Genomic DNA, 20,469 nt, shown 5'->3' with positions numbered 1-20,469 from the left:
TCCAAACTCGCATCACTGTGGAACTGTTCCGCTGCATACGAGCTGCTATTGCGCGATAGGAAAATCCTCCTTCTCGAAGGCCGATTATCCTCCCTCGTTCAAACTCCGTAAGTTGCTTGAATTTCTTATTCTTCCGTCGTGGAGGCATACTCAGGTCTCACTAAACGTTTGCCACTAACAAATAATCATAGACTATTTTCAACGTCCCGCTACAGCACTTTATTTATACGCTTTCAGCATCAATTCAGAGGGCGCTGCGCGCGCCACGCACGCGCGATGGCTCTGAAACTTTATTAATTTGCATAATATCCTATATCCATTATTAAAATAATATTTCATTTGATTCTGATGATTCCTTCATGGTGTTGCATTTTCTACAAACAGCAGTTTATAAGCAATTGATTTCCATTAACAACAATATTACATCAATTGATTGAATGATAATAGAATTCAACCTTTGGCTCGGGCATCTCGATATTCATGAAATAGATGTATTGAAGTTTGATTACACAAACCTAAAATATTATATGAACATAAATCTTACATTTCTTTTAAAACTAGAAAATAAATATTTTTTACTGCCTTTGTATCTTACTGCCGTTTTAACAGAAACTGAAATATGGAAGAAATTGGGTCAAATCTCGTCGTAACTCTAATGTATCATTGGGTTAGTTCACAGCTAACCATGGCTGAAAGCCCTTATATAGCAAGACGGAAAACATGAAAAACCGGTACGAAATACGTTTTATTATAGCATTTTTTTCGAGAAAAATAAAATATCTGTAACTATTAAGATTTCTTTAAGATTTTAACATATATATAAATCTGCTTCTTTTCCAAGATATAATAGATATTGTAGAATAGTTTAAAAAAAGAATAAGTAAACTCCTCCCGAAAACTAACTATAACTGAAATGGTTTTACTACCAGTCTTTTCTCTTTTCCGTCTCGCTTTCACCCCTGCAGCTAACGCTGACTGCTAAGTCTCAGCGTACTGCGTCATCTGCGCAAGTGCGGAAGAAACTAGTAATGTAGAATTTAAAAGATTTTTGTCCCTAGCATGTACGATGATACTTAAAAAAGAACCCAATACCCCTTGACGTCATCAAGTCGCTTTTCTAAAAGTTTCTTCCTAGCACAACGAGTCCCTGCGCCCTCTAGCAGCACTTTTACGAAACGGTAAGTTAATACAAAATATCGCCATTCTACGGTTTATAATTTAGTGTTTCTGAAATATTTTTGATTTTTTCTGAACTATTAAATTTTTTGTATAAATGAATAATAATTCTTTCTGATTTATCGTCTTAAATGTGAGTTCTTACTCTCTCTCTCAATAAAAGTTATTGAACTGAGATTGTATGGATTTATCCTAGTGTTATGAAAAATTTTCACAGTGTATTTGGGGGAGGGGCAGACTAAAAACGCTGTCAACCTTCATCTATCTAAAGATACACCGAGATAGAATCGAATTAACACATCTAATATATTAGTGATTTGGAATTTTATTATTGTGCTGGTAGTTACACTACATCACTCCCCCACCAGAATTTTATCTGGGATATCTCTAGTCTGTTCATTGCTGTCTTTGTGAAAGACCGGGAGAGCAATATTAAGATCACAGGACTTCTAGCTCTCGTCGTGAGATCTGTATAAAGTTCACGATTGTGAGCGTGGTCTCTCCTGTGCTGCAATTAGCAGTCGAGTGTGTACATGCTCTAGTGGTGCGTGAACGAGACTGAGTAGCAACAGTGCGAGGAGGACAATGTCGCAGTCACAAATAGCAAATCAACTGTTCAATGTGTACCATCCATCAATGTAGGCGTGTCCAAGTCAAAGTGGGCGTTACTGTTGAGAAAGGCGTGTTAAGATTACGTCCGAAGGTACCAATGTGGGTGCTAAAATACCGATGTCGTCAACCTTCATTTGCTAAAAGGTCACTGGTAATGAAAACATACGTCACTGATTTATTCTATGCTTGGTAAGATGACGAAATAATTACTTTAAGTTTTTACTTATTGAAAGTTTGACCACAATTATTGTTATTAAGTATACTTACTCAAAAAACCAAAATTGCTTTGAATAGTTCGTATAATGCGAACCTTAAAAGCTTTTGTTTTTTAAACGAACATCGAAAATGAAAGTTCAGAAAGCAAATGAACCTTATAATAAAACTCATAATGAACCGCTAAAAAATTTAAAGCCTCATTTTCAGCAAGAAATGGGTAATTTTTTTAATTATTTATTTTTACAGATAATTCTATTGAAACTACCAAAATCATTTATCTTACATTTAAAAAAAATGAAGAGGTTTCAAGAAACGGAAATCGCAAGTATCTCAAAGAGAGGCACATTGGAATCTTTCCAATCAGATTTTCTTCTATAATTGTTTTGATTTTGAATTATTTCTATTTCACATCACTGATCTTTCTGGTAGAAGTTTTCCTTAATGTTCAGAAGGAACCTTTATATTCCTTTCAATATTCTTTAGATTAATGTAAGTTTTCTAAAAACATTGAAAGTCCTCTTGATTGCTTTTTTGTATGGTTACTTTCAATACAAAGCTTTTTGAATCACGTAATTGTTTGAAAATGTCACGTAATTATTTTTTTGAAGACTCCAACATATGAGCACTTAATATAACTTTTTCCGCACAATAAAAATCCAAAACTAATTTCTGTTTTTTTTATTGCACCAAAATAAGCAAAAAGCAAAAAATTTATGAAATTAACATAATATCGTATAAGAAGCATAAAATAAAAAATACAACTATAGATATCATTAAAAAAAACTAAGTTTCCATTTTTCTTATAACCTAGATGAAATACGTCCTCTCTACGTAATTAATAGATAGAGATGACTGTCACACATCCTATGCTTAAAATTTGTAATGTGCAGCAGCAGCAAGAACAAATTTGTAAGCAGAAACCATGAGGAAAATCTTTTTTTATCAAGTTTGCAATACGCAGTATACAAAATTAAATTCAGATCATTATATCAACAGCAGATGGTATGCAAAAAGATCATTAAAAATCTTCGTAAATTGAGCTATGGTCTCCTCTCTATAACTACAAAATTTTGAAATTTTTATCTTCTCAAGTACATGGAGAGAAAAAGAAATATCAAAAAGCGCAACGCATGAACTTAAAACTAATTTACTAATACTATCTCAAATGTTTTCGAGATCTTTTTACACTTACACTTGTCAATTACTTTTTTTATTTAAATGAACTGCACCGCATGTAATAAAATTAATTTTCTGTATCAACTTCTTACATAATTTGCAGAAATGGTATTTTTATTAGAGACGTGGAATTTTACTATATACAATCTGGCGAAAAGAATTCAAACACCCAAGAGTAAGGACTATAAGAGTCCAGAGGCATTTAATACTAATAATATAGGTCCCTTTTTTGCATTGATGACAACCTGCACATGTCAGGGGAGACTTTCGCCAGTTTTTCATTGGTGACCAAAGAAATTGTCTTCCAGTCGTCTATCACAAGGTATCTGAGTGCTAACAGTGAAGATGGTCAATTTGGCTGGCTACGAATCTGCGTCTTCTAATCCACCCAAATGGTGTTCTATCGCTACTCTGAGAATGCCAGTGCAGGAAGACCAGTCCAGCCAGAAGGTCAATCCAATCCGGTGAACACCAATTTCTTTAAAACATGACCGCCCATATCTCGATATGTGGAGCAGCTATTCTGCTGAAAAAAGAAATGATCCTTTCACAAAATATTTCTAATGAGTTGGGAGAGCAGCTTTTGTCCAGAATATCCACATATATTCCAGAGTTCGTGTTTCCTCCATCGCCAGCAAGGGACTTTGGCTGAATCATTTAAAACATCCCTCCAGCATCCAGAAGTACCAGGCCAAATTCACTATTTTGGTGAATGTTAAAAAAAAATTCCAAATACAGTATATAGCTTCCAAGTTATTATAAGACATAGTTTATAAGAAAACCTGAAGATTTCCCAGAAAGTTATAGAAGATGATTTTAATACAAATTCTTTTTGGATTCGTAAAAAAGGCTACTCATAAGAACAGTAGAGAGCAGAACTAATCGATGAATCGTGAAATATTAATTATTTTTAATTATCTTGATTATTATACTTAATTATATTATTATTCACTGTATGTCAATATTATCGTGATAACCATTGATAAAAATGACATTTTTATACGATAATTTCATGATATCATCGTGAATGTAATTATTTCACCCTAATCTTCAAACAAGATATTTCATATACGACATAATTATCGTGCACGATAATTATATCAAATACGATATCTTTATGGTTTGCATTTTATGCAAAAAAAAAATTAGCCAAGCAACTTAAAATTAGAGTGAATAAAATAGAGAATTGAAGAAACAGTAAGTGTAAACTTTTATTTCATTGCACATTTTTTTTAATATGGATAACAATGGTCAGTTTACGAAGTTATCGTCGTAATCTTCGATAGAAATCTTCAATAAGTTCCATGTGAAATGAAATAATATTTACACTACATCAGATGGTGATAATCTTTATGCTAAAATGAAGGAAAAAAAGACATTTAGGGTTGAATAGAATATATATTAGTATATTAAAAACACTTTCATTACTTACTAATTATAAAAGTATATTATTTTTTAGATGAAACTAGAAGCTTTGCAACTCAATCCTTCGAGTTTACTCCGCTATTATTTTTGCTTTATGATTGTAAATAGATTGTTACATCGAAAATAAAATGTATTAAATGATAAGATTCTATAATGTTTCATTTATTTTAACACAAATTTGAGTTCACTCAAATTGAGCTGTTGTTTTAGAAACAAATAGTAAGTTAATTTAATGCTTATTTAAATTTTCATTATAATTTTTGAAATTATTGTGGTATTTTTATGCTTATCGAATTATAGTATTAAAAAAATCACTCAAATTTATTAACCTAGCTGATATTTTTAAATTCATTCAAACTCTAACCCTTAAAAGCCTCGATATTATACCGTCTTCTCGATGAACTTATTGCGCTCTCAAAAATAATGCGGGACATTTAAATCTCATTCTATTTTTATGAAACGTAAACCTAACTATTTTCCTCTGTTAACATCAAAATTTCAACAGCAAACTTTTTTTTTCTTTCTTATTTAATTTTTGGTAACTTAAAGAACTCTTTGGATAGTTTTCAATTTGAAGATTATTTATTAAAAGGACGAAAAGTTGATTCTAAACATTGTCTTAAATTTTAAATACTTATTTTACTTGCATTTATTGACTGCATACAGTCGACTTAACTATTTAGCTGAATACAGTTAAATAGTTACTCAACTCAACACATTACTCAACTTAACTATTTAACTGAATACAGTATTATATAAGATTTATTATAAAAGTAAACTTATTTACCATTTAATAATTCCAAAAAGGTAACAAAATTACTTCATCATAGTGCATAATAACGTAAATGTATTTTAAATTGTTATTGAACTGTTATCATATTGCTTTAAGGCGTATAGTTATCATACTGTAAAATATTGCATAATATTGTTATATCATGTTATTGATTAAAATACACATTCAAAACAACATTTCTAGCTTTAAGCCTTTAATTTTGAATCTATGTAAGGGCGGATTATAACAATTAAGGATCATAGGCAATTAATAGCTGTAAATACCGTTAAATAAAGGATAAATAAATAATTTGCAGGTAAGTATCGTTATAATTTTCATTATAATGCGGTTGCAGCCTCTTATATCTGGATCTTTTTTTTTATTTTGACGATTATATCATGCGATTTTTTTTTTGTCAAATAAGAAGATGAGAAATATCTTATCTCTTTGTCGTACTATGTTCTTATTTTCAAAGATTCTTCTATTTTTTCTATTTTCTCAGTGTAAGTTTATAAAAATATAAACTACGGCAAAAATTTATAAATTTTAACATTAGTGATCCTACTCCAATCCAGTGAAAAATTGTCGTTCTTTGGATTTTCCCTTACTTTGGACTTGTTATCTTTTCCAATAATTTACTCATAAATAATGCAAAAGAAAAGAATTTAAAGAAACAAACAATGAAGAAATGTAAAGAAAATAGTAAAAAATAAATTAAATACATAATTTATCGATAAATATCATGCCGCATATTTCAAGTCTCATTTTGTAACAGCTCATTTTTAAAATTCTATTATTCTTTGCACAATGTTAACAATGTTAAAATTTCACAAAATCTGTCAGTTCCTTCAAACTCTTAAAAAAACTACATCTCAAACGCGACTTTGATCGAAGAAAATAAACTCTTTTTTAATGCGTTTAAATTTGGTTTTAAATTTTAGTCGATGACAAAAAAAATGAAGCAATTTTTTAAACAAATTATATGAACTGGTTATTAAAATGAGTCAGTTTAACAAATTTAATGACGATTTATTCTCTGTGACTTACCGACACATGTCTGGTTGCATTCTTCAAGAGTTTTGAAGTTGTTTCCGTTCTTTCCACATCCGCCATAGACAAACTTTTTGCATGCACCAGTCTTCTTGTCATAAGCGTATCTGTGCATGAAAGCCAAGCAAAGGCCACGTTCAATTGGTTCGTCACAAACAGCGGATTTAGCTTCATGTATTCTTATAGCTAATAACGAAAACAAATCATTTGTTTCAATGTAAAGAAGAAACTCATATATAGCTCAGCAATACTCTAAATTGAAATTCTGTAAAATTATTCAAGCTTCAATTAAACTTTTTTGCTCGAAGTGTAAAAAAAATAACTTGTACACATGAAACATCCCATGTCTAAGCTTGTTGCATTAAGGTAGATTCGTATCAGTCTCAAAACAACCTCAAGTGCGAATAAAACAACTTCGTACACCTTGATTTTAAACATTGGGAGGTTGTTTTTTAAGGGTTTTCTTTTTAACTAAACTTCAAATGAACCTCAAATCTACCTTATCCCTTCAAAACAACCTTAGATAAACCTCAAAAACACCATAAATTTTTGTAAGGGTAGATACTGATTTTTAATAAAACTGCAATTAATATATAAATTTACGGTTTATCTAATTAACTAAGATTACAAAAATACATCTTGCTTATCTATTGGCATTCATTCTACACCTTAAAATAAGAACAAAATTCAAGTTTTATTTCTGTAAGTTTAAATTGTTATGGTTTTACTTAAATTTACTTAGAACTTTAGGTATATTTTTTGAAATCTCAATTCAATTAGTGTATTAGTGTATCGACATATTGGTTAATAAAAAAACTATATTTATAAATTACAGAAATGTTAGAAAACTTTGCTTATTTGATATAAAAGCTATATTCAACCTATATATCTAAGCTATATTCAGCTATATTGCGTTTTCTCTGTTACCGGTACCATCTGTTGACAATATTTGTAACAATTGTGGAATTTTGGTGAGAATGTGTAAGTTGGCTTGATAAAAACGCAATAAACAGAACTTAAGCATCCTTTTCTATCTTTTCCATTTTCCTTTTTGGCTTTTAAGATCAAATAAGAAGAATCGATAAAGAATTAATTTAAAGTTTAAATTAAATTTGAGATTAAGATGAGTGTATATGGGGTGGAAATTGAGGTTTATCGATGAGGTTACTTTTCATGTAAGGCATAACCTCATTTTCTACCTCAGGTGTATTTTTTTAAACCTGTCAACCTCAATGCAACCTCAAAAGCACCGTATTTTATTGTAAAGGTAATATGTATATCATTATCTTAATGCATATCATTATGTTAATTGAGACGTCATAAATATTTTATGTAATATTAATACATATTTTAACTGACGGTGCTTCTACAATGAATCCATAATAAGAAATAAATACAAATGTGGTTAAAAAATATGATTGATAAGTAAATTTTATGCATACAACTGCATTTCTTCAAGCACTCTTCTTCGGTAGCAAATCTGTTTCCATTGCCCCCGCATCCACCGTAGATGAATTCTTTGCATTGTCCAGTTTTGGCATCGTAATGAAACATGGGGAAATATCCACGGCACATTCCAGTATCAGACTCCATCAGGCAGGAATTAACTTCTGCAGTAAAAAATAATTATTTAAAATATAAACTGCGGAGAAAACTATTTGCAAATTTCTCTAAAAAATAAGGTCTAATGGGTCTAAAGAAAGTAAAAAAATAAAATTTTAAAAAAATTTACTTGCTTTAAACTTTAAGCAAAGATATAAGTTTGTACTATATATATCATCATGTCGTGAAGAATTATCTGGGCTTTCGAAGGGATAAAGAACTTCTCTTAGAACTTCTATATTTCTAACTATTTTAAAAGTTATTAAACTTTTTTTTTTAAATCGCAATTTGGCGAAATTTTTTCACCTCGTAAAAAATTATCAAAATCACTGCCTTAGTTTCAGTTTTTTCATATTTTTATGAACCCTGATAATGCAGCATTAAAGTAAGTTTTTAAACATTAAAAAATTAGATCGCAATCATTTCATTTTCATAAAACTATCCTCCCATTTTAGAGGTCATTATAATTCAATTCTGTAAAAAGAGTCTAAAACGTTATAGCAAGGGTGGTTATTACAGGACATCCTGTTTAAAAATATATATATAATAGTAAATCTAATTACCAGCAGCTCGATTTGGGCAGTTTTCAGGAAGGACACATTTTCCATCATCGGTTCGGACGTATCCCTTCTTGCATTGACATCCAATGACGCACATCAAGTTGCATATTTTGGGTGGATTGTCATAATTTTTACAAGTAAGAGGACAAGCTGTTCCACAAGTTTGGTATTCTTGGTTTTCGCCACAAACAGCTGAAAACAATGCTTAAATTTATATTGAAGTTTCATAATGAGCTAAATGTATCGATGAGCTCATAATTAATTTTATCAAAAATATTCAAATAGTTTAAAAGTTATAGATTCTTTTGAAGTATCTATGCAAGAACTTTTTAATAACTCTCAAACATAAATAGTTATTTTAAAAATATCTTATTCTATACTTAATGAGAAAAATAAGCACTTCTGACAACAAAAAATTTTTAAAAGACTAATTGTACGGATGTTGTAATTTAATCTTATCTTAATTTGATCTTATTTAATTAATTTATTCTTTAATTTAATCTTATAACATTAAATACAAAATTATTTTATGTTATAAGATTTACAATTACGTCACTGATACGAATTTTAAAATGTTTGTTTTTTTAATGGAATTATTTTTCAGGTTTAAAATACATAATTAGAACTACGTTGTAATCCGAGCATCATACATTGTAAAAAAATGTGGATCGAATTTTGGTATAAAGTACATAGTAATATTATAAACATTTTGTAACATAATTTTTGTAATATTATAAACATTTTGTAACATAATTTTTGTAATATTATAAACATTTGGTATAAAGTAACATTTTGGGATTATCATCCATAAAATCTATTTTTTCCGTAAAATATTATACAGCAATTTATTTAGTAATATTTATTTAATTATAATGATTAAGTGTTTTTATTGTAATTATTACTGTAAAAATTACGGTATACCAGATATTTTATTCCGTAATATCTTACGGTAAAAATAGATTTCACGTTAAAAAGTAATATCACCCCATACTTTTTACCATAGTATGATCCAGAATTTTTTACAGTGCATTACCATCAAAGGCTTGATTGCGCATAATGCTTAATTTTGAAAGAAAATATTCCGAAGAAACATATTTTAAATTAGCTAACATCAATCGACCAAAATAGATTGGACTTTTTCCCACGTTTTCTAATGAAGAATTAAACAGACAGCTTTGTTGAAAGCTATTTGTTTTAAAAAATTTATCGGGGAAATGCTTTAATAAAAAGTCACAAATCGTATCTTAAATTCACAGTTTCTCTTCCTTCTTTTCCTTCCTTTTAATTTTCGCATTATTTTTTTTTAATTAATGTGAATTTATTTAGAATATTTCAGTTAAATTAAGAAAATTATGAAGACTTTATCTTGTCCATTTTTTGTAGTTAGGTGCAGTTATAAAATATATAACATTTAACTATGAAGCATTGTTTCTAATTAATAAATCTTGTCAAAAAAGAGAATAAGGATGCCATAGTGTACCTAAACATTTCGGCTCTTTAAAAACAGCCGCTGTCGTTTTAAAATAAGCCGGGCTAATTGGTAAACTTATTCAGTACTTTCTAATTAGCCTCTCAACTTTTAGGTTTGTTTAAGCTAGTCCACATATTTTCAGTCTAATTTGTAAATATACTTTTTATTGCTTAATTAGTCAGACTTCATTGAGGCAGTTTGCAATAAAACCAGAATTATTAAAGCTTGTTACAAATAGCTTTATTAAAGGAATATTGCATAAATCCTAATCAAAATTCATTCTAATAGAGTAATTTTCATCTCATTTCCTAATTAACCTAAATGCAAATTGTAATAAGCCTAAATCGTATAAGAAAGGTTAAAAAATAGTACTGAAGAAATAGACTCTCACTAGATTGGTTGCATTGTAAAATGGAAGTAATATTTGTAAAGAATCGAATTTTTCAATAAGTTAACACAGCAACCATGCGATAAACAAAAAATTGTCCACGTGACTCGTGAGTAAATGACTTCAATAAAAGAGGAACTGAGCACATACCATTGCGACTGCTGCATTCACTTGGTCTTACACATTGTCCATCCTTGGTTTTGACGTATCCTTCATCACAGTGACATCCTGGATTGCACATCAAAACACAAGCTTTGGGAGGATTCAAATGATTCTCGCATGTGATGGGGCATGCTGTTCCACAGCTATTATAATGAGAGTTAGCTGGACAATCTGGAGAAAAAAAAAAGCATTGAGCATGCAATTTTACGGTAAAAAAATGGATACTCTAACATCATGAAATTTTTTTCGTTTCCCTTGTGGTATACCCTCAAAATGACGGTATATGTGGTCAAAATGAATGTGGTAAAAAAAATGTGGTCAAAATAACGAATTCTTCGAAAACGAATTTCGTCAAAAGTTAAGAAATATTTCGTCATTTTACTTATTTCGAAAAATAAATAACATTGCGTCTCATTGTGTCTAACACGTGGCATTGTGGATCACTTTTTCTTGGGCACCATATGAATAGATCAACAAAGTAGGGTCAGAGGAAATACATCCATTCCCGAAACGGGACTAGAACTCCTTGACCACCATACAGCCGGTCGGCTCGTTTCGTTATTCTAGTTCCAATCATTTAGTCTTCATTTTCGCTCATAGTTTCTGATAATGCATTACAATGAGGTTACGAGTTGAGGATACATTTTCTTCATGTATATGACATTTTGCATTTCGTCTCGTAATTTCGTGACTAAATGATTCCCTAATTTAACGAAATAGAGCTCAAGAATTTCTGAATCGTCAAAAAGAAGAATTATATTTCTGAAAGGTGTAACCAAATGGCTATTAGCTGCAATGGCCTAACCTAACTGAGTATTACACTCACCTACACACCAGTCACACTAACCTAACAAAGTATTGAACACAGACTGAAACAAATTACCTGTATATTAATATTTAGTTTAAAGAAACTAAGACTTTGTAGAAATTTAAAGATTGGGGGAAGATCGAACAATAAGAACACAAACCTATTCTATTGTAAGAGAAAACGGGAAGGAGTTGAAAAAAAATAATTGGAAACATCTTTAAGTATCACCACAGTTGATGATCATTTGATTTCATGTCATAATCTAAAGGTTCTCAACCTGATTCACAAGATTTAAATCAAAAAAGACGCTTGAATTTAATTTTTTTTAATTGTATGCAAATCAAAGTATATTAATCCATTTAAAAAATTTTAAAGTTGAAAATAGTATAATTACTTTATTGTTTTATCGCAGTAGATGGATATATATATATAAATTTTATCACTATCGATGAAATTTATGAAAGTTGTAGAATCAGCATTGAAAGTTTCTCCTTTCCCAAAGTATAAAAGCTGATTAAAAAAAAAAGTATGTCGGTACGCAATAAAATATGGGCATATTGTTGCATTCTTAAATTTAGGACGTTGAGCTTATTAACTCTAGATAATAATTCTTATAATCTAAAATTATCAATCGTAGAAGCAACACAAATTAAAAATACTTGTAACTAATAATAAGTGACAAAGTTATAAAAAAGAATTAGTTCTCTATAAAAATGCTCCATATAATGAAGTTCACTTTAAATTTTCAAATTCAAAGATCTTTGGATATTATAGGACAATTCTCTAAGTAACCAAAAGTCAGTATGGATCAGGTGATTGTATTTTCCCTGGCTCAAATTCTGGCGAGGGTCAGTCAACTCGCATGCTGCACCCGATTCTCCCTGACCAATTTGTGGTTACAAATCATCACCAATTGTAATAAAATTAGCTAGATTTTTATTCAATTCTACATTTTGCACAAATTTGGGCCAAAAAATCCACTATGGCAAATTTGTCTCAATTCTCGATCCACAATCTAACTTGTTTTTTTGGCTGGGTTCAAATTTACAAGAATATGAATTGAAGATCGGTGTAACCCTAAATCCAATATGGATCAAGTGTTCATGTATGAATCAGGGCTGGATGTAAAATAAAGAATAGAAAAAACAAGAAATAATTGTACGTTGTTGTGGATAACCCAGTTTTTATTGATTTAGTTGGTAACCCATTGAATTTTAAGTATACGACTTCTTTTAAATTTGATTTCTCAGGACCTATACAACCAATTTCGCTAAAAATTTGTATTTTGCCATATAAAATTACATTCCTTAAAATGATGTAAAAAATTGCATGACATACAATCCAAAAGTTTATCGACTATCATTAAATAATATAATACAAAATAATAAATATTTACTAAAAATTATTTTTTGTATGGAATTATTATTTTGCAAACGAATTTCAAATTGTGTGCAAAATTTTTTTAGTTGTGTCACTATTGCAGCCCATGAGCGATATATCTATTGCTACCGTAAAAAATTGCAACCTATTGTTAATCTGTAGTTATGTACGAAAAATTCTGGAACCTCAAGTTACAAAAAAGATTTAAAGAAAAATCGCGAATTAAATATGTAATCATTCATTATCATTATATTTTTAATTTTAAAAAATGCAGGCGTTTTTAAGTTCTGAAAAATTATATGATCGCATGTGCTCATTTATATTTTTTGTGAAGTATAAAAAATTCAATATATCCGAATTAACAATAAAGCGAAACGAGAAGCGTTACAGCGAGAATCTTTTACAACCTAAGATAATAAATGTAAAGGTAAAAATAACTTAAATGTTGTAATTCTTACCTCGAGCTGCAAAAGCTCCAGCAACAACGCACAAAATCAAAACTAGCTGCATATTTCTTGTATGAATCTCCTCACTAAGAAAAAGAATTAACGGACGATAATTCTTTTATATCATTTTCAAAAATGAGAGCTGTGAAATTTCCCACCGATCGTCGTTATCAGTTATTGTAACGCAACAAATCAAGGATTTTTGGGAAAATCCATGTGTATAATGCATAACATTTCTGTGATAAAGCAATTTTTGATTTTAACGTGTTTTAAGATTTAAAAAAAAAAGAAAGAAATGGGGAAATGTTTTAATAATATCTTGATGTGAAAAGTAAATACTTATTCATTTTAAATTATATTTTATTTAATCAAATAAAGTTTTTTTCCATAATGTGAAAGTATTGGCGAATTCTCAGCTGTTAAAAATTTTGCTCAGCTGTTAAACTGCACTACCTTACAAGTTATGAATCTTGGACTTTTAAGTACATTCTATACTCTCGTTACTATACGCTCGTACGTATTATACACCGTTAAATACGTACCATAATATAGGGCTGTTAAACTGCCCTATATTATGGTTTTTCTTAAACTTACTGCAGTATGTAAATTATAAATACACAAATGAATTGCAGAAATTTCAGTCAGAGTCTACAAAAAATAACTTTATTTTTTAGAAGCATTTTAGAAACAACTTTTACTAAACATTATCCCCCCCCCCAAAAAAAAATATTTTTACATGCAAAAAAAAAACAGTAATTATGCTCATTTCGTTACAAAGCTATTGTAAAGGAAAGATAAAAACATTGAGAAGAGCACTCTGTTATAGTTATATGCAAATTTCTTCTACGTCCCTAACTTCCGTAAAAAAAGTTTGAAAGCTAGAATTAAACATTCGGCTATTCCGTCAGCAAAAACGGAGCTCAGAATTAAAATGAAATAGAAGCTTAGAATACCGAGCTTAGTAAAAAAGCGGTGAGACAAATTTTGCTTTTTCTTAGTCAAAAGAAATCCTGTCGAACTATTTCTTAATTAATGGGTATATCTGTCGGTGCTGTGAAAAATGTATTAAGAAAACAGTTTAATTTCATAAAAGATTTTTTAAAAAAAACACTGTCCGATAGTCAGTACTAGGAGGTCAACAGAAAAGAAGTGTATTTTACTTAGCTGCTGTAAGAAACAAGTCCATAAGGCAAATTTCTCGAACAATATATATTAATGTATATCATACAACAGTTGCCAAAGCTCTGAGGCAAAATGAAAGCGCTAAATATGTGAAGCTAAAGGCGAAACCATTGTTAACTCAAAAACAGCTATCAACTGAACTATTTTTTAGAAAAATAGTGATGTCTTGGGCTTGCAAAGGAAAAATCGTTGTTTTCTCTGACGAAAAAAATTTTAATTTGTATGATTCTGGCAATAAAAGCCATTGTGAAGACTTGCGCATCATGCCAAAGGAGTTATTTAGTGGACAAGCAGGTGGAGAGATGATATGGGTATGTATTGATTTTAGTGGAAAGTCTGACTCAGCCATAATTAATCAACATATGACAGCAATAACTTATCAATCTATGTTATATGATCATTTAACACCATTAATGTCTTTATTAGGAGAACATAATTGGATATTTTTGAGAGATTCATGCCTCTCTGCAACATTAACAAAGAAATGACTTGAGGCGGAAAAAGTTGATGCCATAGACTGGTCATAACGAAGCGCAGACCTTAATCTAATTAAAAGCACCTGGCGTCTAATAGCAAATATATTACATGTACCAATAATAAACAATATTCTTCAGTTCATGAATTCCAAGTAGCAATCTGAGACTGTTAAGGCAAAATCGATACAGGATACATTCAAACTTTAATTAACAGTATGCCAAATAGAATATTTTCACTTATTAAAGCTAATGGAGGTTCCAGTAAATATTGACTGTAATTAGAATGTTTTTAACATTAAATGTAAAAGTGTACTTATAATTTCTCTACAAGTATTATATATAATTAGATAATATTATAGATAATTAGATAATTAGATTCCAAAATAATATAGATAATTAGAAAATATATATTAGATATTAGATAATTAGAAAATAATATGTCTAATTATCTAATATTAGATAATTAGATATATTATTTTCATTTATGTTTAATTATGAACTATTGTTTGGATTGCCCATATTTACGAAAAAATTTTACTTAAATGAACATTCAAAATGTAGAGGAAAACTATTTATTCTACGCATTCCTTTTTTTAATTTTTTCTAAAAAATATTAGCGTATTTATAATTTTTTACAGACTGGATACTATGGTTTAACTTGGTCAATTTAACACCTTATTAAGTTCACAGCAAACGTGTACCATTATTCTGTTATTAGTTTTTTTTTGTATTATTATGGTTCAAAGAACAAACATTTTGTTAAACATTTAACCGACATTTCTGAAAGTGTGTATTAAAGGCTAATTGAAAAATTTGGCTCTTTATAAATATTGTCAATACTGGTCTGACTACTTTGAAAATTTTCTTTATTTCCTAACCTGTCTCTTCTTTAGACAAATTCAGAAATCTGTGAGGAAGTTCTCAATCAAGCCGAATTTATTTAGATCTATTGCTATAAACCTTTTATAAGGCTATTTACAATAAACCTTAACAACTATGGGCTTATTGCTAACTGCCTACACTAAATCATTTTCATTGAAAAATGACAGATATATTTTCAAATTAGTCCAAAGATACTTGGACCCCCCGCAATAAGGCTAAAATATGTCGGGCTGATTAGAAATTACTGTAGATTTTTCCAATTGGCCTAATAAATTGCAAAATTACGATGGCTGTTTACCAAACGCATGATAATTAAATTTGCCTAGGTGTTGTATTGAAATACAATATGAAAAATATTTCATCCTTAACTAATCATTAGTCACCCTTCGCTATTTTACTGTCATTGATAACTCGATATGCAGTCTAAAGCAGTCTTTTTAGGTTGTCATTTGGCTTCTTTTTTTTTTGCCAAATGAGCTAAGACTTTCTTTTACTTCTGAAAAATTTAAAAACTGTCATTTTATTTTGCCTTTATTAATGAGGTTTGATGAATTGATCAATTTGGAAAAAGAAGCATTGCAAAAGTAAATAAAACTAAAATAAGATTTTCAACAAAAGTTTCCTTTTTATTTTTCAAAGCTCTCGTGTGAAACAAATGAAAACAAATGAAAAGTCAAGCATACAATTTGAACAATATGATTATATTTAATATTGTTTAAGTTTAAATTGCTGCGCGAATCCAGTTTATTAAAAATGTTTAACAATCACTGTAATCACCGTAACAAACAATGTAAAAAATTCCGGTATTTCTAAATTACAGTAAAATATAAACGCAAATGTACTTTTTACCGTAAAATCCATTTTTACTGTATAATCCATTTTTACTGTAAAAATTTATGAAATAAAAAAAACTGTTGGACTGTAATTTTTACAGTAATATTTATTGTAAAAATCATTGAATCATGGTATTTAAATTATTATTACTGTAAAATATACAGTAGAAATTGTGAAGTTAGTTGGCACTTTTTAACATAATTTGCTCCGGAGGGTTTTACAAGGAATTTATGTTCCCTAATCTGTTCATTAATTTGCGCATACGAATATTTCGTATTTTTAACCCTCCAAGTGAACTAAAGGGGAAAATTTTGTTGTTTTTTTACTCAGGAAAGTTTGTAGTCGTAAGTTCGGAAAAAACCGAAACTAACAAGCAGAAGGTTAGAACATTGAAAGATATTATACAGCTCTAAATTCATTGAACTTTGAATCCCATTGTCTCACAAATAATACGAAAGTATATTGTAAGTTTTGTAACCATAAGTTTTGACATTCGTTTCTCAAAATTCAGGCGTATGAATAAAGAATTAACAAGGTATATATTTTCATTTATATTTGATCTTTCTCATCAGTTTTATAATCCAAACTATTGATGCTTCATACCCACAAAAAGTTAGCGTAGTAAAAAAAATGAAAATATACTTTTGATATAAAAATTACTTGAATTTATGAACGGCAAAATTTTAAATAAAGTTTAATAACGTTTGCTTAAACTTCATTTTTCAAGTTTTTATTATTAACAGATCACTAGAGCTACATTGATGTGCTCTTATCCTTTTAATTGTCTGGACAGTCACGGGTCAATACACATTTTCCTTCTTTAGTTTTTACATATCCAGTCATACAGATGCATTTCACGATACATTTCGCTGGAGGGCAAGTTACATTATCTGCATCATAATTTTCACAGGTCTTTTCACAAGGAGATCCACATTCGTAAAAGAATGAATTTTCAGGACAATCTAGAAAGAAAATTATTATCTATTTAAAAACTAATTCTTCAAATAATCACATTTAGGAAGTTTTGTTTCTGAAAAACTACTTAACATTGAATGAGAAATTGTCAATTTGACTGCGAGAACAAACAATAGACTCTCCATGACAAATAACTACTACCACAACCTCAAAAATCAGTTAAAATCTTGATTTAATGATTAAAATCTGTGGTTGTCATTTTTCAATTATTTTTCAAAGAAGTGTTTGCTGGTGTGGCATATCATTTTCACTTTAGATTACGCACTGCGCCCATGTCCAAGAGTTCGTGGGTTCGACCCCAGCCAGCCAGTTAGTAAACTGATACTTGTTAAATCTGTCGAGTCTTAAAGTCCACCATGTTCCCATAACAAATCAATACCTGTGGGGGTACTGATAGAGGAGTTTCCTTGTCTTCTGGATTGGTTCAAAATTACAAGGGTACGGAGTTGAACATTAGTAGTCGTAAACTCAAAACTGGATCAGCTGTCCAACGACAGTTATAAAATAAAATAAAGTAGCTCACTGAGTGAGCCACGAGTCATAGGTTGCCGACCCTTGACCTAATAACAAAAATTGATAACTATAAAACTCTAACATGACCTAATTTGCTACACGACTATGAGTGTTAGGCTGTTAGCAAATTACCTGAAAGTAAACAATAAGCGGAAAATTTAAAGAAATATATTTACAGCAGTCCTTGGGAATAACGTAGTTTAATGATTAACTTCGAAATTTTCAAACCATGTAGAAAAGCTCGCATTTGCAAATTCTGTGGAAGGTAAACAAGAAGAAAGATAACCAACCAGTTGACTCAACTCTGTTGAAAGAGACTTGAAGATAATCAATAAAATAAACTACAGGAACCTTGCTGTGGGTGACCTCGCTGTGTGATCAGATGGCAACTACTTGAAATGACCGTGACCAGCAATGAATTGTAGTGCTTTAGAAGAAGAAAAAGTCGATAGGTATGGAAAATCGAGTTTATTTTTAATAAACCTTCTGCACAAGTGTTGTCAACTAAATAAAATATCTAATTGAGGATTAGTTAATGCTTGGTAAACGAATAATTCTTTTTACGTTTTTTTTATATAATTAGGCGTAAAACTTAAAATAGGTAGTCATGCTCAATATATACATTTTTAAGAACTGAATATTTTCACTTGTATAGCTGATAGAGAAAAACTTTTAATGTGTTCGTATAATCAGCAAACACATAGAGATAAATTCCGTGTTTTTTTCCTTCAGCAAAATATCTGGAAATATAGCAAGGGGCACAAATTTTAACCCTGTGTATCCAGCTTGCTAATTGCCTAATCCACCAAGTCATCAAACACATATACATGCGGGCCACTTTTTTTAACAGAGTTTCTATTATTTATTATTTAAAGCCATACTCTGATTTTCAAAATGAGCCCAACATCCCTAATATAAACTTTATTTAAGACTTAATCTCGGACGCTCGTCAAATTTAGTCTCGGACATTAGCCTGGTTTAAACTCAGATTACTGTTTTCTGGGCTTACTCTCGAATATCCAAGTCAAAATTCGAATCGAAAATACAAGTTAATGATTGCTGGTATCTGATTTTTATCTTCACCAAAATCTGCTCTAAACTGTAAAAAATTCCGGTTCAAATTACTGCGTAAGGAACGAACCCTTTAGGCTCGTAATATCCATTCTTACCATAAAAATTGCGCCATAATTTTTGCGTCAATACTTATTTAATTAGAGTAATTCGGTGATTTTACTATGATTATAATTGTAAAAAAATACGCGTAAGTTATTCCGTACACGTACCAGTAACAATAAATTTTGCGGTGAAATGTTTCGTCAGCTTTAGTGCAGGAACTTTTTACCGTAATTTGATCCTGAAATTTTTTACAGTGCACTCAAAAGCTTCACAACGGTTAATTATGATATTAATAATTATTTACAGAACTTTGCTCTCTTTTAATGGTTTAAAATTGTTATTATCTCCACAACTTGCCTGTTCTTTTCTTTTTACAAGCCTGTATACATTCTTCGTGGGTAGCATAACTGTTACCATTTTGTCCACATCCTTTGAAACACTTATTTTCATCAGGAAAAAAGAAATAGGATGCGTCATTTCCAGTGCATTGTCCTTCTGCGGGTTCTGCGATACAATTCTTTTCAACTATAAAACAAATTTTTAAAAAATTTTTTATTAAAATACATTTTATTTTCGAATATTTTAAAAATTATATTAGTCTGTTTTTCCCTAAGACAAAGAAAGCTCGTGTTTTTTTAATAACAGTTACGTGTTTTAACATTTCGGCATAATAACTTGATTTAAGATTAATGCATACTTAGCATTTAAAATATTTTTTATAGTACAATATATAATGTTCCACCACCAGAAAATAGTTTACATTAATATTATTTCTAATCTTCCTACGAGACTACATACGTTTCAATATATTGAAAAATATCGGAGGAATTGAAATCTCATCTCTCCTCTATGGCCATCTAACGTAGATATACCCTTCCTTTTATGTATACATTTCAAAATTTAATGTTTGATACTTCACTCATATTCAATAATTATTTTAACGAAATTAAATTTTTAAAGCTTTTTTCTCAAGTTTCGTAGCAGACAATAAAGAATAGTGATTTTTGTTATTATTATTCTATGTATTGTATATATTGGCGCCATATTTAAGTGATTGAGTACATTGTTAAGTGAAACTTGTCATTCTTATGATTTTAAATTATTTCAAAAGCTTTTTTTGCATTTAACTAACCAAAGTTTCTTTAATGAAATTATCTTTGAATTAACGAATTTTACAATTGTGTTCAAGAATTTTTTAATTCGTTCGAAAAGTTCTCGAGATATTGCGAAATACGCAAAATGCATAA

General features: G+C 29.7%; 1 protein-coding gene across 1 annotated transcript in view; it reads right to left on the bottom strand.

Annotated features, from left to right (window-relative positions):
- LOC107448408 (zonadhesin) overlaps nucleotides 1-13,335 on the bottom strand; it is a 61,379-nt gene extending 48,044 nt beyond the window's left edge. Inside the window, exons 1-5 of the mRNA XM_071179089.1 lie at nucleotides 13,257-13,335; nucleotides 10,599-10,781; nucleotides 8,593-8,781; nucleotides 7,870-8,037; nucleotides 6,425-6,613 (exon numbers count right to left, since the gene is read on the bottom strand). Coding sequence (XP_071035190.1) covers nucleotides 6,425-6,613; nucleotides 7,870-8,037; nucleotides 8,593-8,781; nucleotides 10,599-10,781; nucleotides 13,257-13,308 — 781 coding nt within the window. The 5' untranslated portion in view covers nucleotides 13,309-13,335. The remainder of the gene's footprint in view (nucleotides 1-6,424; nucleotides 6,614-7,869; nucleotides 8,038-8,592; nucleotides 8,782-10,598; nucleotides 10,782-13,256) is intronic.
- Between the last annotated feature and the right edge of the window lie 7,134 nt (nucleotides 13,336-20,469).

The sequence above is a fragment of the Parasteatoda tepidariorum genome, chromosome 3 (assembly GCF_043381705.1).
Source record: "Parasteatoda tepidariorum isolate YZ-2023 chromosome 3, CAS_Ptep_4.0, whole genome shotgun sequence".
Lineage (NCBI taxonomy): Eukaryota > Metazoa > Arthropoda > Arachnida > Araneae > Theridiidae > Parasteatoda > Parasteatoda tepidariorum.
The sequence above is the reverse complement of the archived record's forward strand: the minus strand, read 5'-3'. Positions and strand labels throughout refer to the sequence as shown.